This window comes from Anthonomus grandis, chromosome 9 (assembly GCF_022605725.1).
Source record: "Anthonomus grandis grandis chromosome 9, icAntGran1.3, whole genome shotgun sequence".
In the NCBI taxonomy this organism is placed as follows: domain Eukaryota; kingdom Metazoa; phylum Arthropoda; class Insecta; order Coleoptera; family Curculionidae; genus Anthonomus; species Anthonomus grandis.
The window spans coordinates 16,493,994-16,520,424 of record NC_065554.1 but is presented as its reverse complement, the minus strand read 5'-3'; the positions used below and the strand labels follow the sequence as shown (position 1 = coordinate 16,520,424).

General features: G+C 29.3%; 3 protein-coding genes across 4 annotated transcripts in view; 1 reads left to right on the top strand and 2 right to left on the bottom strand.

Annotated features, from left to right (window-relative positions):
- The window catches only part of LOC126740349 (protein quick-to-court), a 36,479-nt gene extending 34,556 nt beyond the window's left edge, over nucleotides 1-1,923 (bottom strand). The window contains exon 1 of one of the 2 annotated variants that reach the window (XM_050446323.1): nucleotides 1,727-1,923. The gene's annotated coding sequence lies outside the window, so the exon portion shown is untranslated. The remainder of the gene's footprint in view (nucleotides 1-1,726) is intronic. The other variant, XM_050446325.1, reaches the window with a different exon arrangement.
- A 4,084-nt stretch (nucleotides 1,924-6,007) lies between these two features.
- Nucleotides 6,008-9,198, top strand: LOC126740798 (macrophage migration inhibitory factor homolog). Its single transcript, XM_050446973.1, has 3 exons — nucleotides 6,008-6,231; nucleotides 8,283-8,455; nucleotides 9,023-9,198. Exons 1-3 carry the CDS (start codon nucleotides 6,124-6,126, stop codon nucleotides 9,099-9,101), a joined length of 360 nt encoding a protein of 119 aa, XP_050302930.1. The 5' UTR covers nucleotides 6,008-6,123; the 3' UTR covers nucleotides 9,102-9,198.
- A 241-nt stretch (nucleotides 9,199-9,439) lies between these two features.
- LOC126740707 (uncharacterized) overlaps nucleotides 9,440-26,431 on the bottom strand; it is a 114,925-nt gene continuing 97,933 nt past the window's right edge. The window contains exons 36-41 of the mRNA XM_050446835.1: nucleotides 26,236-26,370; nucleotides 20,498-20,942; nucleotides 16,719-16,753; nucleotides 13,934-15,034; nucleotides 9,766-9,932; nucleotides 9,440-9,672 (exon numbers count right to left, since the gene is read on the bottom strand). Of these exons, the coding sequence (XP_050302792.1) occupies nucleotides 9,804-9,932; nucleotides 13,934-15,034; nucleotides 16,719-16,753; nucleotides 20,498-20,942; nucleotides 26,236-26,370 (1,845 nt within the window). The 3' untranslated portion in view covers nucleotides 9,440-9,672; nucleotides 9,766-9,803. The remainder of the gene's footprint in view (nucleotides 9,673-9,765; nucleotides 9,933-13,933; nucleotides 15,035-16,718; nucleotides 16,754-20,497; nucleotides 20,943-26,235; nucleotides 26,371-26,431) is intronic.

The window sequence follows — 26,431 nt, the reverse complement described above, 5'->3', positions numbered from 1 at the left end:
TTAATCTTATCAGAAAAATTGGAATAAGTCAGGTAGGTATATATAACATGCCGAACTTAAAAAATTATTTAATTTTAGTACATGACAGTAAAAATTTTTATTTGTGTTTTAGTATTCAAATGCTTTTTTTACTTCTTTACATTCACTGAAACTTTAATATCTAATTAATTACTTTACGGAATAATTTTTTAAATCAGGATTTATAAGGTTGCAATAATTTGCCGAAACTGTTATAAAACTGTCTACTGCGTTTTTTTTCTAAATTTGTTCTCACCTTTTTTATAACCTGCATTAAAAGAGAAACTTTAACATATAAATCGAAAAGAGCTGCCAACCCCGAACCACAAATAAAACCACAAAGCAATTTTTTTGTCAGTTGGTGCTGTTTTACATCGTGCTACAAAATTTGTTGCAAATATTTGAGAAGCAGTTATTACTCCTGAATGAAAAAAACTCTTAAGAGACTTTTTTGAGAGCCCTTAGCTTTATCGAAAAACTACAACAAATAATTTTAGATTTCTTTATAGTCGACTGAATGATGATGATGTTTTAAATTTAATTCTGGGAAAAAGTGTTCATTAAAACATTGGCAACCCATTCACCTTATTAAATTTGAAGTAAGAAATGTCTAGGGTCCAACTAAGATGCACGTTTATAGGAAAAAAGTAATTTTAATTCTAAGAATATGCCCCTTAAGTATTGGTATTAAATTTTTACCACACCAAATAAAATTTAAAAAAAATCTAAACATTATATCTAATTTATTTTAAAATTTAATTTAGCACATCTTATAATATAATATTATTTTTTGTTTAGCAAAAATCTGTTTAATTTATATTTAAAAAGAATATGAACACTTTAAAATGAATGTTTAATTCAATAAGTTTAATTATTTTATTTACTTTTAAAGAACTTGTTAAAAAATGAAATGAGCAATTTAGTAAAACCTTTGATACTTTTTTAAAATGTTCTTGAACAACAACAACAATTTCTTTTAAAATTTAATTTGCTACATTTTATTATTCCATATATTTTTTTTAACCTTAAGCTTCGTTTTACTATTCAGTTTTTAACGTAGTTTGTTTATTTTGCAAAGCTTTAATGTAAAATTTAAAAAAATGCAAATTTAGGGTAATTTATTTAAAATTATAACTAATCTGAGTTAAAAGGGAAATAGTAGGATACAAATTCTGGTACTGTAGTGTGATATCTTAGTACGTAACAAATTCAAACTGTAAACAGAACAGAAGAATTATTTGGTATTTAATTGTTTGAACTGATAAATCATTTTTGTAGTTACTATACTGGGTATTACTTCAGTACGCAGCCAAAGATTTAGGTTGATCGTTTAGCCGATTTTCACTGAACGTTCTGGTAACAGAAAATACAAACTTTAAAAATAATAAAAAATATTATCATAAAAGTATTTCTTAGATAATACTAATTCTTATAATCCTCTCTATAGAAGAACTATTTCTTTTATTTAGATTATTTAAAGACGGCTGCAGTTACATAAAGAAACATCCTGTATACTTACTTAAAATTAATAAATTTTTTCACTATTTAATTATTTTAAATTAGGGTTTATAATAACATAATAATTTGCACAAACTATTATAACTGACCTTCTTCTTTAAAATACAATAATACACAATGGTTTTCTCACAATTTCTTCAGACAATCTATGTTAAAAGAGAAATTTTAAGATATAAATTCGGATACTTACAGCGCACTAAGTTAACAACCCCAAACCGTAAACAAAACCACAAAAAATCTGCTTTAACCTAACCGGAACAATAACAAATCACGCAGGTGAATCTGGTCTTGAAACCGTTCCATTTCTGAGGTTTGTTACACTTTAAAGGTTGTTATTCTAGAAATAATAATAATTTTGGTTCCCCTCTAGTTAATTTTAAAAAAAGAAAGGGGGGTATATAAATTGGTAGCTGCCGACTCTCGCTAGTTGCAGTATGATATAATAAATAAGAGTGGTACCTACTAACGTAATATATTTTATTATATATAATAAACGTATTTTAGTTATTATTAAGTTATTTAATACCATATATGGCTGTAACTCAATAATAAATAATAATGGACATATTTTAGCTTCAGAAATGATTCTGAAGACATAAAAGCTGAAACAATACTTAACAAAAAATGTAAGTGAAGACGGCCCATTTCAGGAATGTTCCGTTAAAGCCTTTTTGAAAAATCTATTTCTATATTCCTTCTAAATTATTTGAATTTTAATTGAAATATTGATTTTTTTATTAAACTTTTCTGAAATATTTTTGTGTTGCTATTGCTCATATTATTTTAGATTCAATGACTTTTTACTCAATATTTTTGATATTAAATATATATGTTTTCGGTATTAATACAATACATTCGAAAATTTTGTTTTTCCTTGGCAATCTTTTTCTCATTTCAGCATACATAACTATGCCTATTTGACTTATATACAAGATGTTCAAATTTGAAAACTAATTTTTTTGAAAATTATTATTATTTTTGCTGTTTTTATTCAAGCAGGTATTAAGAGTATAAATCTTTTCGGCCTTTAGTGGCCATCAAATTCAAATTCTTTTAATTTTTGATTTGTTTGTCTATTATTGTCATGATCTATCCATAACTCATTTAAAAATAAAAATAGTCAAAAATATAATTTGATTTACGAAATATATTTTGAAATTACCAAATAATAAATCTCTTATAAACCTAAATGACATTAAATAAAAGTTGCTGAAATATTATTAAAATAAATTACGTCTTTCCATATTCCAACAAATAGTGAAATTTTTAATTTAAAAAATTAAACGATAATTAAAAATTTGAACTATTACAAGCAGTAATGCTTGAATCTTCAGAGGTTACTTTAGTAGATAACAGGTTCAACAAAACTAAACAAGATCGAAAAAGGTATAAATCCGAAAATATTCATCTTTCATGTAAATAAGTTTATATTATAATAACTGTATTAAATATTTATAAGACTGCTTTTAGAAATCCTTAAAATCCAAAAAGAAAATTAAAAAAAGGTATAGGCCCGTATATTTATACTTGAAAAAATGAAAATGATGAATCAAAGCCGAAACTTCGATTTTTATTTTAGTACAATACGATTTTTGTTTTATGCAAACTGATAAAGGCAAAGTGTAATTCATTTTAAAATATAAGTTCCAAAAAGCTATTTTATACAACAGCCCGATGTAAATATTATATTCAATATCAAAATACTAAATAATACAGGCTATATCGCTTTTAAATGAAATTATTTAAAAAGAATGTCTTTATCTTTCATTATTTTTGAGAATATGAAAATATTCTTAAAAATAATGACAATTTGTAGGCAAAAGAAAACTAGCATAAAAATTACCTAATAATAGGTACCTATATAATTTAACATAAATGTAAGATGCTTTTAAGCTTAGTAGATCTGAGTTTAGAGGTCTCTAAACTTGGTAAAACATTGCTGATACGTTCCCCAAATGATCTGTACTATCAGGGTAAGTAGCCCATTTAGACAATTAAATTAAAAAAAAAAACGATTTCTTATATAGTACCACTCTGAACTAATGTTTGATTACTGCAATCGTAACCGTTAATTGCAACAGCAAACAAACGAATTAATAATGTATTGTTGGTTGCCTACATTAAAAACACCATATTTTTGACCTTCAGTACCATCGGTGCACAGTACCATCAAAAAAAAGTGCCTTAATAATGTTTATACAACTAAAACAATATAAGCACTGGGTACACTAGAATGTATGTAATTGTTAATTAGATAGTATGGAAGTATTTCGTTGCTGAATTTATTATTATTATAATAACATAATTATAATAAATTCAATATTTTTTTATACTTATTATAGTAAGAAATTTATTAATATAAGGTACGTGGTGTTTTAGAAGAATATGCTCGCAAGAGTGTATAAATATTCTTTGTGTATAAATTTTTATTCTATTTCCTACTTTCAGTCTTAGTATGTATGTACTTAAATCAATGGTTTCTTCAAATGGCCGTGAAAATGGAAAGGCCCCAATTTCACATCAACATTTTATTCACAGGAATTTCTCCTGACAATGCCATTATTGATGATTATTTAATTGTGTGTTTTATCACGTAAGTTTGAATGGAAATGCAGATCGGGAACTTCTTGAACATAGTTTACTAAATTATCTAGACGATGTCCCTATTTTAACCCGACATCGTATGTATATATAACCAATCAACATTATAGTCATTTACTGGATAGGACTCGGAGAAACACAATCATGGCCACCGAAGGACCTGAAGAGCTAATGTCTAGATTTTTTCCTGTTGGCACATATCTTGAAACGTTAGTTTACAGAACAATTTGCTCAATATATACAAAAAAGGATTGGAGAAGCTAGATGAAAGTTTCGTGACGTAACTTTAATACAGATATTTCAGATTTTTTTCGTAGGGTACAAGACTCAACAAGGAGATAAGCCAAAGCATGCACAATTTTCAATAGTCTATTTAAACTAATTTCGTTTCTGCGGTACTCCGCATGTCACAACCCTGGTTCCACTTTCTATTCTTTCCAATTTTACATATCGACATCTGTTCCTTAAATAATACTTAAAAAATTGAAAAAACTATCTCTAATTTCATTATTATGAAATTTTACAACAAACTGACCGAATCAAAGGCCTTGATCAAGTTTAAAAAAAGACAAAAATATGATGTTTTTCTATTCATCTTTTATTGATCATTCCATTTCTAAATCCAAATTGCATTTCTGAAAAAAGATTGTTTTTTGAGGTTTTTTTTCTAGAGGTAATCGTTTGTCTTCTATCTTTTTAAAATTTTTGGAAATATTCGATATAAGTGATATCGGTGTATAATTACTTCATTCAGAACGGATCAATACTAAAACAAGAATTTACAAGATAACACATTACCTTCTGTATCTTGCTTATTATCTCTTTTAGTCTCAGATATTTTTTTCGATTTGTCGTTTCGTCGTTGGATAAAATAGGTTTTTATTTCTAATTTAATTTTAGACAATGGATTTCTTAATTTGAATTATTGTTTTGGAAGTAAACAGGAAGCTTGTGAATAAAGTCTATAAGTAAACACCCAATAATGCGTTCTTGCAAGAGGAATATGTATGATGCATTTGTATTGATGCAACTGAGCACCAAAATATCACATTATAAATCGATAGTGACCCCAATAAACTTGACATAATCATGCATTGTTCCAGAGCTACAATTCATAGTTGAGCAACAGTTGATATTATTTGTTTTTATATCGAGTTTTTAATTTATATATCATTTTTTTTTAAAGTTTGTTTTATTTTGGTTTAGAATATCTATAGTTTAATTTTTTTTTCGTTTAATTATCATTTATTTCTACCTGTTTTCGAATTGATTTGCTGTTAAAGACATGTCCACGTTCTTTACTTAAATCTCCTCTTAAATTTAATGTATTTATTAGACATAAATTATTTTTAACTTGAGGGTTACTTTTTAAAGACTTTATATGCTAATTGTAAAGGCATTTGGACAGTGACTTCTTATTTTATAGTAGAAAATATACGACTCAGGAAATTTAAAATATTTTTTACCTTTTAGGTAAAAATTATCTACTTATGCAAGTTTTTGAAATAGGACTTGAATAATATTAAAATAAGTGTACCAGTTGTACGCTGTTTAATTCATAATTAAGGTTTTTTTGTTCATAAATAGTTTTTTGTATATTCAGCGCAACGATACGCGAATACAAAAAGTGGAGTGTTTTATTTATTTGTATATTTGTTTATGACGAACAACCCTCTACAGCTAATGCAGTAACAGTAACAATTAAGTAAAATGACAAAAAAGATAATTTATATAACAAAATAAATAAGAACATAAGAAACAAATTCAATCCCAGTTCTGTCAATAGTGCTAAAAGTAAGTACTTTTTAGACTAATGGAAAGCGCGATCTTTAACACTTACAGATTACTTTTGACAGGAATCAGCTGATATAAAATGAAATTGTAAACAAAAGCTGGAAAAGACTTGCATAAAAAAAATTCTCACACTTAGGTATTACGTCATTTACAAAAAATATAATATATATTTTAAAGCTATAACTTTTGAAAATGCCCCATTTTCGTCTCGAAACTAATGTGCCATCAGAAAGAATTCCCAAGGATTTTCCTATAAAACTTTGCGGCATTCTCGCCAAATCTCTGGGAAAACCAATAAATGTAAGTTGCTTCTTGTAAATATTTTTATTCATTATCAATTGGCAGTAGGATACAACAATAGTACTTTTACAAGTCAAAACATCATACAAAATCAAAGAAATTGGCACACAGTACCGGTTTCTAAAATGCATAATGCTATATGAGATCTACAGATCTACATCAGAAAAAGTACTTAGCATAATTAACTGGAGAATTATTTTTTATCATTTATGTTTCCTAGATAGTTCAACTAGAAAATTTATAGTTGCATCACTTGAAGCAGTACAGAGTCTTAAAAGGTTAATTTTTTAGCTTGCCTATTACTTGTTTGCAATGTTATTTTTTAGTTACATATTGCTGGATAATGTAATTAAAATTCTAATTCTAAAATTTTCTTGTATACACTTTTTTAAAAGAAAAGAACTATTTGCCAACTTTAAATATGCATTCAAGAATAATAGTTTTTTTGTACCTGTTAACAAATTATTGAAATTCTGGGAATATTCTTCAACAAGGAACTTTTCTCGTCAAATCTCTTGGCAAAACAATTCTACTTATCAATAAAGTTATTCCATTTTAAGATAATACTTAACTTAGATATTTCTGGGTATACAATAACTTTTAGGTTTTTCGAACTGGTTACTAATTTACTAACTGGTCAAATGCCTGGAGTTTTTTTTAACAAATTCAGCAAGGAGCAGCAGATTCACACTTATTGGTCGTGATACAATTTGAGTCTTGATAATAACTGAAAATTCACTTTTTTGACCCCAAAAATTATCATCCCCAGATTTCTGAAACTAAAAAATTAAATCATTCGAATTATGAACTCCTAAGTTTCATGCAATTGCATTTCAAAATTATGAAATATTTGATGCCTGGAAGTTTTCTATTAAGTTTTTACAGAAATTTATATTTATTATTTGAGATATCTCCGAATCTCAAATAATAAATATAGCACTTTAAAAAATTTCCAAATTTCACTTTTGAAATTGACAAATGCCAATCACGAAAAATTAAAAAAAAAACTGGCTACTTTATTTGCTTAGTAAGGAGGAAAATATAAAATAACCAATGAAAGTCCTGCCTTGTCCTGCATAGTTTTGGACTTTTCAAGTACCTTAAGGCATAGAATAACATAGAAACTCAAATTATATAATGATAGGAAATCAATGATTGTAAGTTGCTTTTTAAAAATATACAATTAGTTTCGTATAATGATACTTGTCCAATATTTCTATATATAGGGTAGTAAAATTCCTGGCTGTACTTTCAATATTTCCATTCAATATGTCAGGTTTCAATTTTGGGATATAAGGTACACCAAAGTGAAAAAGCACCTAAATTAAGTTTCAATTTGTTAACTGGATAGGTTTAGCTCCTAGTTAATTTAAAGATTTCCTTTCCTCTTGTTAGACCATCTGTAGGTATTTACCAACCTTAAATATGCATTCAGTTCTGCCAATGAGAATAGTTGTTTGTACCAATTAATAGAACAAACTTTGTAGATAATCTTTAAAAGTAAAGACATTACAGATTTTCAATAGTTTGGAAACAATTCAGTTCAAAACTAAAGCAAATCGGATATTAGAAAATTAAAAGATTTTGCCTTTGGAAAAAATCCTCAAGGATTTTTCTATAAAACTTCTTTATATTCTCACCTTTTTAGTTACCAAAGTTACTCCTTGCCAATAAATCAATTTTATTTTAAAGTAATAACTATCTTGTACATGTTCTCTATATATTTACAAGTTATTTGACTTTTATACCAAAAGTCACTACCTGAAAAGTGTAACTATGTTAATCATACCCTCAACATCTTGGTTTCTTATATAAACTTTAGTATTTCTCAAACTGGTTGCTTGCTATACTGTATTAGGATAATTCTATATGTTTAAGTCACTTTTTTACTATATCATTTAGTGTCCTAGCTACACCGGTATAATTGCAACTATATTTAACCTTTTATATGCATCAGGTTCAATAAGACAAAATTAGTTTGAAATTTAATAGAAGCACATTATTTTAATTAAAAAAGTAGCTCTACATCAAAACCAACTGTTTATTTCTAGTACTGTGCCGCCACAGTTATTGGAGGTGTAAACATGTCTTTTGGAGGAACTAATGAACCAGCAGGTCAAGCAACACTTATGAGCATTGGGGCTCTAGGTGTGGCAGAAAATAAGAAACATTCGAAGGCATTATTTGAAGCTATTGAACAGACTATTGGGATTCCTCCAAATAGGTATATTAGTTGGTAACTTTTAGTAATAATAAATAATAATTCTTCTTAGGCTTCTTGTTCTTAAATTGTTATTTACTAAATCAGCAAACTCTTATTACAGATATGGGCTGTTAGGCCATATGACTAAATTATATCGCCTGTCAAATAAACTTCGTCACGCAGTAATTTAGTATAATCGAAGATTCTGCTGGTTACAGATGACATTGATTTACTAATTATAATTATATTATTAATTATTTGCCAAGTATTAAACTTTTGCATTGTAAAATGGTTCCTTTCGAATTTTTTTACGTATGTATTTAAGTAGAATAACTAGACTAGACATATACTAATATATTTTTCACTTGAAGAAATATATGTAAAATCAGGCGACGCTATATTATGCTACGATTGTTGACATGCATCGAAGTTTATTTGGTACCGGCTATATATGTCTTCCACATCAACACAAACCAGACACCAGAAGACGCAATTTTCGTTTCTAAAACTTTGATATAAAACATGCTTTATAGTACATACTCATAAACCGATGGATACTTACCTAATTGTTTTTTTTTTCATTTTCAGAATGTACATTTTATACCAAAATTCACCAACAAGTGATGTTGGCTATAACGGGACCACTTTCCACGAGTTATTCGGATGAACCAGCAACTTTCAAGACTCTTAAATTTTATAGTTTGCTTTTATTTTTGTAATTTTGCATTTTAGGTTAGGGAAAAATAAACTGCTTGGTAACTGTATTTTTTGCTTGCTATATTAAGCGGTTCTTTAGTTTTTAAGTCTGTATTTCAAGAAAGGATATTGAAAAAGAGATTGACCGAATTAACAGTGTGTTGAAAAAAAATATATATAAAAATAAGAGATATCCAAGACTCACTAGCCACAAATGTCCCACAATTTTTTTTTTTAATATTCACATCACCTTTTAGTTCAAAAATGTACTGGGCATACTATAAAAGGTTTTAATAATATATCAAATAATAATGCCTAACGTAAGATTTTACTCATTCTCTTTGCGATAATAAAACAATAAACTAGAATAACAGGAGAATATTAAAAATAAATTATTAGCAATATTATAATTAATAAACTAGACATTTTAAATCAATATTATACAATATAAACAATAATTATGGTTATACAGCCTTCATTCTCACAAATTTTTCACTAGTCATCATATTTTCTTTGTTATCGCTCCATTTTACTCGCACCTTCTGAAACAAGCAATAATCTATTTAATTCAACCTAAAATTAAAACACATATTAAGAAATATCCTGAATTTTTAAAATATCTTTATTAAAGTTACCTTTAAAATCCCTGTAGGGATGAAACGTAGTTTTAACACTAGGTATCACCTCGGTCTTTCTGTCGCTTGTACTTTCCCATATACTCTAATTGTTGTCTTCTATGAGCTTCCATCAGTGCGTTCAGTTCTGCCTTTTGTCTGTTTAGCATCTCTTCAAAGGTTTCTTCCTATAATAGATTAAAAATATAATGATACTAACGAATTAAATGATTTGTTTAAATTTCTGAGGCTACAAGTTAACCACACCCATAATATCGAGAATGTAAAATACAAAATATTTTTTAAGTGTAGCACATTTTTTGGAACTATATAAAATGAGCCGAATTTGGAAATTTTTTCTCATTAGAAATCAGGCTTTGCTTTCAATCGTTGTTTTCCTCAAAGTTATTTATTGCAAAAGGATCTTTATGGCCTAGATTCTAACATTAATACAAACAAATCGGACACTTACAAAACTCAACAACAAAAATATTGCACACAAATAAAAATAACAATAAACAGATAAATTGAAATCAAATTATGAACTATTATCTTAAAATAGGTACTGGATTTTAGTAGATACAATTAAAGTCTTTTTTTATAAAATATTTTAATAACAATACCTTAAAACCCAACCATAGGACAATCATCGTATATATTAATAGAAACCAGTATGTAAGTATCAACAATTTTAAATTAATTATTGAATGAGTTTCTTAAAGCGAAAGCTACTAATTACTTGAGTACTTAACAAAAATGAAATTTCATTTTTTGTCACAATTGTGTTGATATACTAACACACTCATAAAGTAAATTTTACACAAAATATGCCTATCAGTTAATACGTATCTGTTACGAGATATAACTATAAAACTCAATAGTGAGTTTTAAATAAGATCAATATTTCTAGTGAAAACTTTAACGTTAAACAGTATATAAAGTAAATTATAAAAAAGTAGTGTGTGCTAAGATTAAATCGTCAATGTTAGTTTTTTCCATGACCAATATTTTTTACGATTTGACAGTACACCAGGTTTGTTAGGTAAGCGAAAGCAGTCATAGAAATAAAATGATCTTGTGGCAATGAGATTTTACTGCACGTCCGTCCCGTTATCACTTTTAACTAGTCATCAATCAATCTCATTTCAATACCATTTTACGCATCGTAACCCTAAACAAAGAACGTTTTGTGTGAATAAGACTATATCCTCAGTAGATTGGTGAACATGCAAATACAATGGTGCGCTTAAAACAAACACCTTGTTATTGTACAAGATGGCCGGGACAATTAAAAAAAAAAAGATGTAGTCATAAGTTAGTTGAACAGGCTTCCGATAGATTTATGGTTAACGTTTGCCATTTAATTTAAGGCTACGAGCACAGTAGTAGTATAATCTATATTTTTGTAAATGAGAGTAAGGCTTAAAGAATGAACAACGATATTTATTATCCTTATATAGAATTAATTGAACCTCATCTAGGTTTTATACAGGATGTCTCAGAATAAGTAGACATCTTCCGGATTTGGATCGCTTGCAGGAAAATTACAGTTTTATTTAAAAAAGTTTGTACAGCACCTTACTACCTAAGAACGGCTCTGAAAATTATGTGTTTTTTTTAAAAACGAGAAAAACGATTGTTATTTAATTAGATTTGCATTAAAAAAATTATTTGTATTATACCACAGTATGTATAAAGGTCTTAAGTTATAGCATAATTTTTTGAGACGATGACAAGTAGGTAAACGGGCAGTAATAAGATAAGTGCATTTTACTTGATTCCCTGTATATTCGATTTAGATAAGACAGATTTGGAAATATTTATAATCTGTCTTAGCCATAAACTGTCTACTTAATAGCCTTCATACGCTTGAGAACTAAGGGGAAAAAAGGGTTTAGCTTAGGTACAGGATCTTAAAAACTAAATACTCTTTGGTTTAAAAGCATGACTAGTCTTCTATGGTCTTATTTTTTTTTTTAATTTTGCGGTAATTTTTATTTTATTTAATTTTTAATAACCTTCATTTAATTTATTTGCCATAAAGGAATTGGCGTTTTCTGAATTTGCTGATATGCATCTAATGTACAGACTTTGGAAGCGCATAATTCCTGATAGGAAAACGTGATGGGCGAAACTGGTTATAAATATTATTATAATTTTTTTATAAAGACATAAAAGCCGAGTATAATTTTAGGAACGTTGATTAAAGCTAAATATAATTCTGAAAATCACATTAATTGTAGTGAGGTTCAGAAGAAAATATTTTTAATAGTGGTTCATGCATGGTGGAGCACCACCACATTTTAACTAATCTAAGATTATTTAAATAGACATTGTGAAAATCGTTGAGTAGGAACAAGGGAACCTGTGATCGTTCACCTGATTTAAACCTCTAAGATTTTTTTTCATGGGGATACCTGAAATCCTTAGTGTAGGCTAGTCCAGTAGACATTAGAGAAAATTTATTAGAAACAATTAATTTTCACTATAAAGAAATAAAGACAAATATTCAACAATTGTGACTGATCCAACTATCTTTTTTCAAAAAATAAGGGGAACTTGAAATAGTTGTTAATAAAAATATTTACATACAAAAATATGTTTGACTTAATTCTTTTTTAAAGTTTAAACTTTGTAACAAAAAAAGGTTTTTTCCGAAACCCTTTCGTTTTAAAGACATTGACTAAGAGCATTTTTTAAAAAGTAAGATTCATGTTATCTAAAAAACATGTTTTTTAGATAGCATAAGAAAAGTGTAAAAGTCCATCCTTAAAAAGCAAAATTATTCAGATATGTCTCTAATAGGTTCATTTTAAGGAAGCTTTTCTACTAGTAATCATCATATTAAAAGGTGTTTTTCATTTTTTTTTCTCTTGCAAGCTATCTAAATGCGGGAAATTTCCCACAGATTCTGACACATTGACGTTTTGGTTTATCTTAAGATTAGGAATTATGTGTAATCTAAAAACTGACACTGATAACTTGAATATTGGTTATTTTAGTATTTCTGATGGCAACAAACGCAATAAACAAAAATTAACATTGAGAAAAACTAATAATAATTAATATCTTTACTATTTATGGTTCGCTTAAAATAAAACCTTTTATTTTAATGTTTACTGATAAGAATATTAATCAGTATATTTAACTACTTTAATTAAAAAATATTTATATGCCTGTATAAGTGCCGCAAAAACTGGTTTGGGCAAAAAAACGCTATTTAACTGTGAATACATATGCATATTTTCATTATTTTTATGTTAATGTTTATCTCTATTTATGTTTGTGATTGTATTTAGATTTCCTTTTTTTTATTTATAGATTTTTTAAATTAACTTATAACCCTTATATTATATATTTTATATACTATTATTATTAAATATACATTTTCTAACATCTCTCTTGTTAAAATTATCTTTAATTCAATGTTAATATCCAATGATATTCGTATACAACACAAATTGGTTTTCTTTCTCATTAGCCCTGAAGATGCTTAAAAACTAAAACTTTTAAACTAAACTGAAACGTCCACCAGTTCAAAAAGTGGTTTTTATTGTTAACTGATCTATTTAACCATCATTCTTAAAGCCAATCTAAGAAAACCAGGATCCACTAACAAGGTTTCCTTTTCTTTAGTTACTGTTGTTTGCATTGTATTTTTTATTGAAAATTTAAATCTTTGCAAAAAAATGTAACATTTTAAACAAAATATTTAATTGCTGAGTAGTTTACCTAAAAATCATACGAGATTAAATGGTAAAAATAAAATAAGTTGCGGCTTAAACCACTCTGACACATTGCCTCATTTTTAAACCAAGAAAATTGGAAAAATCTGAAGACTTTCACAAATTAGGCTCTATAATGTCAAATATATAATTTAGCATACAATTGTAATGAATAAAATAAGAGCTCATTTATTCTTTTCACAAACATGCCCTTTAAGTACTCTTTAACAATTTCAAATAAATGTATGCATATAAATGCTAAGAAAGAAATGTATACATTTTTTCTAATTATCCAGAGCGGCCATCTTGCACCTAAATTATAAATTGAAAAGCTTTAATATTAGCGCCCTAATACCAGTCCTAAAAGCAGAGAAGAACATAGTAAATGAGTAATTCCGACTTAAAAACAGCCCAGCGACATATTTCTAGGACATTCCTTCATTTCAGGTACAACCCTGTCTTACCGTCTCATCGTCAAAGTACGACTCCAAATACTCCTCAATTGGCACAGGTCGTTTTTTGTCATATCTCGGGTAACCAGACCTCTCGGAACTTTTAAAACAGCTTCTTTCTACGTACGCTGGGCGCATCCAATGGCACCCATGGGCGCGCTCATCACACCTTAACGCAGGCATACTGCAATTGGCCGACTCGCAATATGATGGTTCGGGGCGGTAAACACGGTTATTATAAAGACCATATGAATCAAAAGAGGAGACATTTTGATAGGAAAAGCTGCGGTGGTGTAAAGATGTATTGCATCGATCAAGGTGTCTATTATCTCCGTAAATATTTCGCATGAAATAATGTTCGTTTTGATATTGACACGACCTAGGTCTATTTTCGTCATGGTTTGAACAAAACAAACGTTCGTCAGAGTTATAAAACTTGTTTCTACTCAAATTGATCCCCGAATCTCGAGAAAACTGATCTGCGGAGTGAACTGTATAATAATTCTGCTCAATAATCTTTGGCTTTGGGGATTTTTTAATTAAATTGTGCATCGATTTGGTATGTTTTACTTTCCAGTTCCTTTTTATTACCTCGGTGGGGGTATCAACTCGATGTTTTCGCTTAAGATTGATATTTGTTTTAACTGGGCTTTTCAAAACATATTGACTGCTGTTTTTTCTCAATTTGGGACTAAATATTTCAGGCACTTTATATATTTTTGGATCAGTAAGATCAGGACAAGATACGTTTTTATCGCATACGTTATTTAATGTAATGGATAGTTTTCTGGGTGTCAGATTAAGCTCCTCAATGGATTTACGAATATCTGGCATGCTACTAGTCAATACTTCATTCTCGGCCGGTATTACAACGATTTGAGGAAATTGTCTGAAAGTTTTTGAGGGTCTTCGGGCTCCCAAAGACATTCTACGAACATTTTCCTCATCGCTCTTGGAAATTGGCATAATATTCTCTATTTGTTTTTTAAGATCAATGTAACTTAAAGATTTTTCTAAAGGAGTCGAGATGAGGTTGTCAAACGGAATGGTGGATGTGGGTATTATGATGGTGTCAGTACCAATTTGAGAGGTGTTGCTATCGGTGATAAACTGCTATAAAACCAAAAATCAGAACATAAAAATAAACTAAAAAACTGATCATTGTATGTGTGCGTATGTGTGTGTGCCCTGTTTAAACAAAAAACTTTTGGTGCAGCATATTTCAAGAGGTATGGGATACTTTTTAGCCAATGATTTTGATTCTTATAATTATATGTAACAAGCTATAACTAGTTTGCGATCAGAGTTATCAGTTAAGAATGGTGCCCATGATATATATCGTGGAAATAATTTTGAAAATGCTTCCTTCTGATAAATTTCCAAAATATATTCGCCATGTGATATAGCATAACTAAATAGTCATAAAAATCGATTTCCAAATTGGCATATAAGTTACCTATTTTGTAGGATATTACTTCACTGTTTAAATAAATTTAGAAAATACTTTGGAATATGCGTAATTATTAAAAACGAAAGGAAAACAGACTTGTTAAAGTAGGATAAGTATACTAATTCGCGACTATGCATTCTTGCCCGACTACTTTGTCGCGAATATTAGCAGTAACATATTGCCTGAGATTTTCTAAAAAAGTTTTCTTATTATTTATTATTCGGTAAAGTTATTTTGATTCGTTTTAAACATAACTTTGGCCAAAACCCTTTTTTAAGTGAAATTTTATATTTTATATTAAGTTTACAACTTTTGGTGTTTTCTACCGAATGGTCAAAAATAAAAGTTTTGCGTCTATTTTATTGTTCAGCATTAAGGATAGTTTTAATATGGTTTTATTTTTATTTATCAACTTAAAGTAAGAGAAATAAAATCAATATAATATTAAATTTTCAATTGCTTCCCGGGACCCCACTGTACTTCATAAGTTTAATTTAATTAATCCTGAATTAGTTTCTTATCACGACAAACAATACTATTAAATTTCAACAAAATCGGTCAAGGTAGATTTAAAAAATTTATTAAAAACCCTAGTTTTTTCAATAAATTAAGTTTAATAATTATATGAAACACAAACAATTAACAATATTTTGAAAATAATGTTTTTTCATCGTTTATTCTTCCATCACAAAAGAACTAACTTAACTAAATAAAATTGAAATAGTCAAATCTATTACCGTTCAATTATTCAGCAGTATTTTGTTTATTAAAGGGTGGTGTAATATCCTTTCATATAGGCTGCGTAACATGAACTTGTCGCCATAATATATATTTTATACAGGGATTGATAAATAATAATTCTACCCGTTCAAGATAATAAAGTAATACTAGCAACATCCTTAACTGATCACACTATAGCAGCAATACAAAATAGTTTTTGACTGTATGGTTTTAATACTCCCATAAACTTAATAAAGACGTCTGTAAACTATTTGAAAGCGCAAACTTTTATAGATGAAAAGCTGGTGATAATACAATGATATTTAAGTTATGCATAAGAAACTCCTAAAGTTAAGAAAATTCCATCTATACTGACATTCAATGAAACTACAATACTACCAAATGTAAAAAGGCACATTGCAATAAGAACACAAGTCACAAAAGTGTTACAGAGAATACATAACTTATTTAAATCAACGGTTAAAATTCATTTATTATTTCCCGACATTCTATTTGACTGATTTGTTGGTTTAAATAAATTATTGTTTAATAGGAAAAACATAAAATATCCCAAACAGTAATAACTGTATTAATTATTGTAAAAAAAGATACATTTTAAGACCTTACCCTTATTTGTGAGACCTCTTCAGTGGGAATGTCCTCTGAAAAAAATTAAAAAGATATCATTTGTTAAATCTAATATTTAATATTAAAAAAAGTTAGAAATCTATTATTGCCCAGGAATTTTAATGCTTATGGCAAATTTTTACGAGGTAATAATACCGAAGCCAACCATAAGAGAATTTAAATTTCTTAATAAGTTCACTCCATTTAAAAAAAAAATGAACTTAATTAAGTTCTAATTAACTTTTCTAAAATTTAACAACACCCAATGAAGATATACATAGATAGGATTAGATTAGCTATATACCAAGTTGCTGTTCAAGGCACCAATATTTTAAAAATCTGAATATATAACGCCTGATTGCAGATATTTTTCAATAAATTGCTAATCATAGAATTTAATTTAATAAAGGTTTAAGGATAATAATTACATTTAGGCGTTTTGGACAAGATTGCTACATCATCATATTTCCAATAACAATCTAATGATGCCCGTTTTCATACTTTTCTTTATGTCAATTTTCTTTCAGTTTCTTTGACTTCTGAGCTATTTACTTACATTTGGTTTAATATAGTTCTTAGCAAATATGTGCAACAATGATAATGTTTTTAAGGAGTAATCATTATAACTATCATACCAAAAACTTTTTAGATTTCAGTAAATGTACTTAAATTGCATTCCCTTTGACATTTTTTTCACTTTATTTCGACTATAATTCTCAAATGATTAACGTAATTTTTTTTAAAAATCAAATTTAGGCAAAGCCCTACAATGTTCACTTTATTTTTTATTGTTTTCAAAATTTTGTGCAGAATTTCCACTGGATTTTTAGATGTGCTCCTGGTATATCAAAAGTCCTTCTTCACTGCCCTTTCAGTCTTTCTCATATTTAATGAGAATCGTCAAACTCAATAGCGGTACTGATACCGTGTTTTAAAAATATGTTAGTTGAGGGCTTATTTTATAGTATTTATTGCTATATCTGCCAATATCTTCGGTTTGAACAACGATGTCAAGATTAGTAGAGATATAATTAGATAGTTTTCACATACTTTTTAAGTATTATTCCCTTTTACTATTAGCTAAAATTATACATACTGTTGCAGATTTAACTTTCTCCTACCTCCTTATTTTACCAGATAGAAAAAACGGTTCATATTAAAAAAGAACAAAATTTGCTAAAGATTATTGCGCCACAATTTATAATACCTTTTACTTGGATAAAATTACAAAAAAAATCATTTTTGTATTTGCTATAGCAGCGCCCTCTAACGGCCGTTTTAGGAACTTGAAAATAATTTCCAGCAATTTCTCATGGCGTCTTTGATTACTCCTTATTCGCCCTATCACGGTCAAAATAAATCACCGTAGATGACTAAAGAAATTAAAACATCGATGAAGTGGAGAGATCGATCTTACACTCTATACAAAGCTTCAAAAGCTGATAAACATTGGTCTCGGTATCAAGGTATTGACATATATAGTATTCTGAAAAACTGTGGTCTTTTTTAAATAAAATCAGTTTAATTCATATAAATCTTGTGCATATTCCTGATCATTTAAGTAATGTAAAAAAAATAAATCAGTACTTTTTGTGACTTAATAAAATAAATCACAACACCGAAAATTTGCAAGAATTCTAACTACAAAAAAGTACAATAGTCATTTGATTTCTCGTTTAATATATGGCAACCACTGATGATGTAGCAAAAGTAATATCAAAAATAAAATGAAATGTTTGACTCAATGTAACTCAATTATAAATTCAGAACAGTCAGATTTATATAGACGTCCATTACATAGTATCATATCAGCTGATAATGATCATGGTTTTAATCTTCTCCCGAAGATGCTAAAATCGTTACCGAAACACGTGTCGAGAGTAAAATAAAGAGTTTTGGTTAGTTATAAAACTGTCTCGTAATTTGAGCATCACACCAAAGGTTTCAACCATAGAACTGATAGGCATGTAAATTTTATGAGGGTCAATTATTGGCTTCCCTGTACATTTTACAGAAAAAATGTAAGATAACTTTTTGAAGAGACCAATCTGGCAAACCTTTGTGCAAAGTTTCAAAAAATGTTAATAAGCGAATCTTGAATTATTCAATTAAATGTAATTGCAAATTTTCCAAATTTTCGGTTCAGGTAAAACCAAACACCAGCCACGAGCAAACAATTTGTTATAAGGCTTTGTCAAATCCGACGTACAGCCGAATACAAGAAATGTTTTTTTTTTTAAATTTAATATAAGGATGAAGTTATATTAAATATTTATATCTATTTTTTCGTCGATTGAATAATTCATACTTGTTTTCAAATATCGACTGTCACTGTTTTATTGACACTTTTCCTCACGTCAGTGACAATATTCATTTTACTGGTGCCCGTTTGGTTTTACCTAAACCGAAAATTTGGTAATTTTGCAATTACATTTAATTGAATAATTCAAGATTCGCTTATTAAAATGTTTTGACACTTTGCACAAGGGTTTGCCAGATTAGTCTCTTTAAAAAGTTATCTTACATTTTTTCTATAAAATGTACAGGGAAGCCAATAATTGACCCCCTTAAAATTTACATGGGTTTTCCTATGTTCCGCTCGGCGATGCACCACCCGGTATACTACTAACATCTTAAATCAAATTTCTACGGACTTTCATGTATACACTGATGATATTGGACTTATTCCCCACTTTTCAAAGTTAACTTGCCTGAATGAGTTAAACATTTATATTCATGTATAAATAAAGCGTATGATTTGTCTCTTAAGCACAACTTAAAATCCAAAAAAAAAGTTCGATTATACACTTTGGAACTAAAAAAAATTTATCATCATTGAACCATATTACCTTTTCAAATTCAACCTGAGTTTTCAACCACAAGTTAACAAAATTGTAAAAAGATGCTCTTCAAACTTAAAACTGCTCTACTGAAATAGAAAAATTTTAAACTCTAAAATGAGAAAATTACTTCGTGAATCTTCAGTTTTGTCGCATCTTTCGTATTGTAATTTTACATATGGGCCTTGTCTAAGTTTTAATAACCACAATCGATTATAAAAAATACAAAATTTATACCGCAGATTAGTCCATCGATTTCGAAGGTATGATTACATAAAGGATAAAATTGATTGATTAAATTCAGAGAATACCTTCATACCATTATCGCACTATTTGCTTTGCTGAAACCCTTGCCCTTTCTACATTTAGAACTTCCATGTTTAAAAAGCTTTGTCTTTTACTTATATAACAATCAAGGCTTACAATTTCCTTTTACAAGAATTTAAAAATATCAAAAACAATAGTTGTTGAACTTCCTGATGCGAATTTCGAGTCAACAGCCTAAAGTTTTAGTCTATATTAATGCTCTGCTGCTTTTTCTTTCTTTCCTTGCCTTAATTTTGCCTAATCATTGATTTCGTCTCCTTTTCTTATATTTCATACGTATTTTTATTGTTAATATATATTTTTTTCAATCTATATATTATGAATTAAGTAATAGTGCCATTAATAATAAAAAAAATTATATAAATTTATCACCAAAGTAATGAGTTAAGTAGAGGCGTAGACTAGTTTAAACTTTGCTCGTTGTATTTGTATGTTCATTCTCTTAAAAAATAAAGGCCATTTATTATTCTTATTATCTTTATTTATATACTCGATAACATCAACTCCCAGTTTCCCTCTGATAAAACTCTATTAAGAAGTAATATTGGTAATATTGATCAAGTAAAATATGTTTATAAGACCGTTAAGTAAAGAAAAAAGGAATTAACTTACCGCCGGTATTAGGCAACGACCTGACAAGAGTAGTCTTCAAAGAATCAAAAGTCGTATTGATTACTGTTGTAAAATCATGTCCAGATGGTCCTCCTCCCCCTTGAGCAACATTTTGTCCCATCGATCCGGGCATTAACTGTTGCTGAACCGTTCCAGGTGTTCCTACAGCTGCTCCAGTTGAGACTTGACCGACAGCACTCGCGGGTACTGAAGACACTGGACCGAGTTGACTTGGCAGGTTTGGATTAGATATCGGATCCCCACAAGAAGAGGAATCGCTTTCCTTGCGCGTCGGTTCCGTAAATGTTAACTTGGAATCCGAGCCGCTTGGTGGAGTTAATTTACTGCGGTCCGGCTCGGTTACCACACTGACTTTAAATCGAGATACACGTCGTTCACGTGATGGAATTGACGCGGATGCTTCGGGAGTCGTTTCTTGCAAACTCTGAAATATTATTATTAAATTAGTTTCAAAAAGAGATTATCGGTTAGCTATTATAAAATACTGGAATACTAAATATTACTAGGGAGAAATTATTATTTGATAATCATTCTAGGCATCATTTATTAAAAGAAAACGAATATCAAAATTTTGGTTCTATATAAAATTATTGGGAAGAATACTAAATATGATAATTTTGACTATTGATGATGTTAAGCTCTAAAAGCAATAAAAAGCTAATTTAAAAAAATCGACTATTTAATTTTTTTTACCGCAATGCTATTTTAAACCAATTTGCTGTCACCTATATCATAATTTGAAAATGACGTTAAGTTTTTTTTTATTCTTATACGTTTTTGTTGCATATACACAGGGAAGCTTAGTATAAAGAAAAAGCTTGAAGTTCTTTGATTTTTGAACGAAAAAAACGAAATTTGGTGTGAGGTATGTTACGCAAATGCTCATTTTTTGACGTATCCAGTTTAATAGAAAATTATCGATTTCTATTATATTTTGAAACATAACGTCAAAGAAAAATTGATATTATTTTTAATTGTTTCCACTGTAAAAATAAAATTGAAAAATAGAATATTAAAAATTTAACGTCGTTTTGTCAATTAAAGCCAAACATTTCAGACATTTTCTGCCTGCTATTTAAAAAACCTGCTATGCATTTAATTTGAGATCTATATTGTAAAGCTGCTGATGCCTAATTTAGTTATGTTCTTTTTGAAACGCTATTTTTTTGGCGGATTCTAATAAAAGTTACATTAAAATATTCTACGTCTAACTAGTCCCATATGGTGGTGCCGTTTACAAAAATTATTAAACGCAAGAAACATATTTACTAATTCTTAATATTCGTGTAGGGAAAATAAAAACAACACACCAGCAAAAATGACTTTTCCATGGTTACTTTACGCAAATTCGACATTTTTAACTTACTTATATGTAAATTTTAACTTAATCTATATTAAAATAACAACATTAATTTTTTTCAGTTATGTATCAAAAAATTACAGGTAGACTATTATTTTTTTAAATATAATTTTTTCTCGAAATATGCCGGGTATCGGATTTAATCTTGGGCAATTCAAAAACTTAGAAAATTAAGGCCACGTTCTGTTAAACCAGAAGCCACAGGAAACAAAGGAATAAGTGAAAACAAGGAAAGAAGTTATAGTGTTTCCTTTAGACTGGGATCAAATGGTATATTATAAAATATTACAAATTTTAAGGTACAAACCTTTTTTTTATATTTCCAATATTTTATGTTTATCTCAACTTGGATTTTGGTCAATATATTACAGTAATGTATGGATAGTCCGAACTACTCTATAATCCGAACGCCCCAATTGCGTAAAATTGATTCCATAATCTGAACACCGTGAATTCCGTAATCTGAACTGTTGGTACGTACGCGAGCGTGGGCGTCTAGTGCGAAAAGATGATGCAACGTTTAATTTATGTGAGTAGTTCATAATTGTAAGTTTGTTCTTGCAGCAAGACGTTGCGTGGTTTTATAGTTGTTTTGAAGTGTTTTATGGAAAATGTAGAGTTATTTAGTTGTGTTGTGAGTTGCACGCTGCATATATGTATATGTATCGCATATTTCATTTAAACCATGGATTCTAAACGTAAGCATGTCACATTAAGTCTTAAACAAAAGGCTGAAATTTTACGTCTGCTGGATTCCGGATGTTCATTCACGTCCTTGGCGACACGCTTTGATGTCGGGAAGTCAACAATATCCGATATCAAGAAAAAAAAGAGTGAAAATAATCGTTATGTGTCGCGTACTGAAAAAGGTCCGGGAACAAGAAAAACGATGCGCAAAGCGGAATTTTCTGATGTTGAAGATGCAGAGTACATGGTTTTTGCAACAGAGAGCACGACATTTTCCGAAGCAATCATACTTCAGAAGGCTCGCCAATTTTTCACAGAAATGAATAATGACGAAGGAGTTAACTTCGAAGCTAGCAGAGGATGGCTTCAAGGCTTCAAACACAGACTTGGGATCCGCTCGTTGAAAGTTACCGGGGAAAAGCTGTCGAGTGACGAAAATGCTGTGGAACCCTTTCGTATAAAACTCAAACAAAAAATTGAGCAACTCGGTCTTTCTTCAGAGCAAATCTATAACGCGGACGAATCTGGATTATACTGGCGCTGCCTTCCTGAATTAAAGACATTAGTACACGCAGACGAAAAGGGTGCCCGGGTCGTAAAATCAGTAAAGACCGAATTACATTTATGTCTTGCGCAAATGCAAGTGGACTACATAAGTTGAGGTTGCTTGTGATCGGTAAATCAAAAAATCCAAGACCATTCAAAAACAGCAACCTACCTGTCTGTTACCGAAACCAAAAAAGTGCTTGGGTTGATCGAGTTATCTTCGAAGAATGGTTCCACAGTGAATTCGTATCAAGCGTAAAAAAGTATCTTCGAATCAATAATTTTGAAGGGAAAGCCCTTTTAATACTAGACAATGCTTCAGCTCACAGACCAGGCCAAGAACTAGCCAGCCATGATGGTAATATTCAAGTCATGTTTCTTCCACCTAACTGCACTGCCCTGGTACAGCCGATGGACCAGAATTGTGATCCAAAATATAAAAGTCACATATCGAAAAAGGCTGCTGCAAGAGGTACTTGTACAAGATGATGAAAACATTGCGCAATGTTTAAAGAATGTGTCGCTAAAGGATGCTGTGTTTGCATTAGCCGAATCTTGGAAGCAAGGGCCTGAAAAAATGGTGAGAAAATCGTGGTTTCAACTTCTTTTCGCCAGGGACATGGATGAATGGGATGAAGAAGATTTGATACCCCTGCATGCTTTACGAGGAGAAATATGTGATTCTATTTTGTCAGATAAAGGATCTGATCGTAGCCGATCGAGAGTTCTAGCCGTGACACTGGTTTCGTGGCGTCAAAATTGAAGCCGAGATTTGGTGGCGCACGCCGTACAGTGGAACGACTAAGTGGAGATACCGCGGGATATAATATTTTACATTTTACAAGATAATATATTTTTTTATTATTACGTATTTTTAGGTATATGATAAATGTTTTAAATATTTTTTATTATTTATTTTATTGGAAAAATATATATAAACGGTGTTTCAAATTCGTCTACCCTCAAAATACGAAAATGGATAATTTACCCCAAAGTTGCACATTATTTACTTGTAAAAAAATATGCCATATAAAAAAATATATATATATTATATTTTATGTGGTTTTGAAGATTATTGGAAAAAAAAAAAACAAATTTTCAAAAACTTATTCTTGACACTTTTGTGGGTTATCTTAGTTGCTGTGGGAAAGTTTTTGCATTGCTGTATTACTTTTTCGTAAAAATGTTAATGCCGAAAACAAAATTAGGTAGGTACCTACGCCAAATTTTTGTTGCTTATTTAAAAAATCGAAAATTTGAATGATTCCGAAGATAATCAAAAAAAACCAAAAAAAAATTTAAAATCCATTTTAATTTTTTCTGAGCTTAAACAGGAATGCAGCAAGAGGTAGGCATTATTCTAAATAAAATTAAGATTGTAAAATGTAAGTTAAAAATAAAATTGTTAATTTACCCACCTAATTTAAATACCGAATTTTTATTCTTTTTAAAACTCAAAGTATCAAAATAGTTTGGTAGTTTAAAATTTTAAATGCGTAATCTGACTATAAACTACAATAATAAGTGCAGTCAAATATTATTTCGAATCAACGCAAAATAATATGTGCCCCAGCGCGGAATTTTTGCCATCGCGATGCGGTCGTCGCCGCGCATGATTTCGGCTTCTGTTGTGAGGTATCGATGGAAGCGGGGATAAGTGTCCAGGCTAGAACTATCGATCGGCTACGATCTGATCTAGTGGAGTTAGTGAACAAAGTAAATCATGCTGTTAATCCGATAGATAAAACAGAAGTTGAAAAATGGGCAAGAGGTGATGACGAGGAAAATTTGGATATAGAGATCTTAGAAGATGATGAGATCATTGCTAATGTCGCAGGAGAAAATCAGAAGCCTGATGACGAGGATGAACTTATACAAAAAATGTCCAGCACAGAAGCGGTGATCTCATTTGATAAGTGTCTACGTTGAGAGGAGGAAAATGAATTGCCACTGTATGAAGTGATCCTTCTAAGAAGAATTCGACAGATGGCTGTCGATCTAAGCATCAAAAAATCTGTTCAAAGAACTCTGGACAATTTTATTCAAAGAAAATATTAAGAGGCAATGAAGTATGTCCATATTATGCATGCAGTTAACTGGTTTCTTTAAAAATCGTAATTATTTTTCGTCTTAGATAAATTTTTACTGAATCTTTTGTTTGATTTCCTGTTAAGTTTATTTTTATTTTGAAATATGCATTTATGTATGCACATAAATAAAGGTTTTTAAATCCATTATGTACAAATATGTTTTATGGTGAGAGTGCATTTATATGGTGAAGAAAGTTATCTATAAACCGAACGTGTTCGGATTATAGAAATCTTTTATTATGAATCGTATAATCCGAAAGTTTTGGTAAACCGAATGGGGTCTGCCAACTTTCTGTTCGGATTATCCATACGTTACTGTATTATAGGCCTTAAGTATTTAATATAATCTGCAGAATGCATGTTTTTGTCTTTGAATATATATTTTTTTAGTAATAAATAATTCATATCGTAATACATAACCATTTATAAATCATAGCTTATCAGGCCAATTATCAAGAAAATTTCAATGATTAATTTGAATACATTTTTTTAAAAGTATATACGCTACTGTTTGCCTTTCGCAGTAATTATTTTCCTCAATAAACCACTTAGATAATAATATTTCACCCCTAGAAGTCGTATTTATGTAACCTTAGGAATACAATTTATCCTAAGGAAATATTGGGAGATTCATCAATGCAACTTTTACAAAAAATGTTTGATTCCATATACTTAACACTTTATATTAATTTGTCAAAACAACACACTTAATTTTAGCTGATATTACTTTTAATTTTATATATTACGATGTTTCATTTAATAAGGCGGATATAATAACAAATTGTCTTATGTCCGAATTTAAAATTAATCGCCGTGCCTCTATAATTACAGCTGAGATGATATTATCGATAAATTGTGGGGTAAAAAACTTCTAACTACAGCTTATTTACTTACGCGTAATAATTTTAGTTTTTGCTGTTTAATAAAGATACTAACGCGCCGCTTGAACTAAGAATACAAAAAGAGAATAATTACAAGTGATTCTTTTTATATCACGATGCAATAAAAAAAAAATATTTTTAAGGTTTACTTACTTGAGTAATTGAAGTGCCCGATTCATGTAACTTCTCCAATTCCAGCTTAAGTTCTCGTTTCACTTCCTCGATGGCTTCCAGGGTTTTATTTTCAAGGACCTTTTGTTGTGCTTGTACTGGATTTTCTGGTAAAACCTAGAATGTATTAATTTAAGTAAAATTTGTTTAAGATGTTCATGGTTAAGGGTTCAAGGTT

Excerpts from the sequence above, each read along its gene's own strand:
- LOC126740798 (XM_050446973.1), top strand. The coding sequence starts at position 6,124 with ATGCCCCATTTTCGTCTCGAAACTAATGTGCCATCAGAAAGAATTCCC. Across the intron at positions 6,232-8,282 it reads CTCTGGGAAAACCAATAAAT|TACTGTGCCGCCACAGTTAT; the intron begins GTAAGTTGCTTC and ends GTTTATTTCTAG. Across the intron at positions 8,456-9,022 it reads ATTGGGATTCCTCCAAATAG|AATGTACATTTTATACCAAA; the intron begins GTATATTAGTTG and ends TTTCATTTTCAG.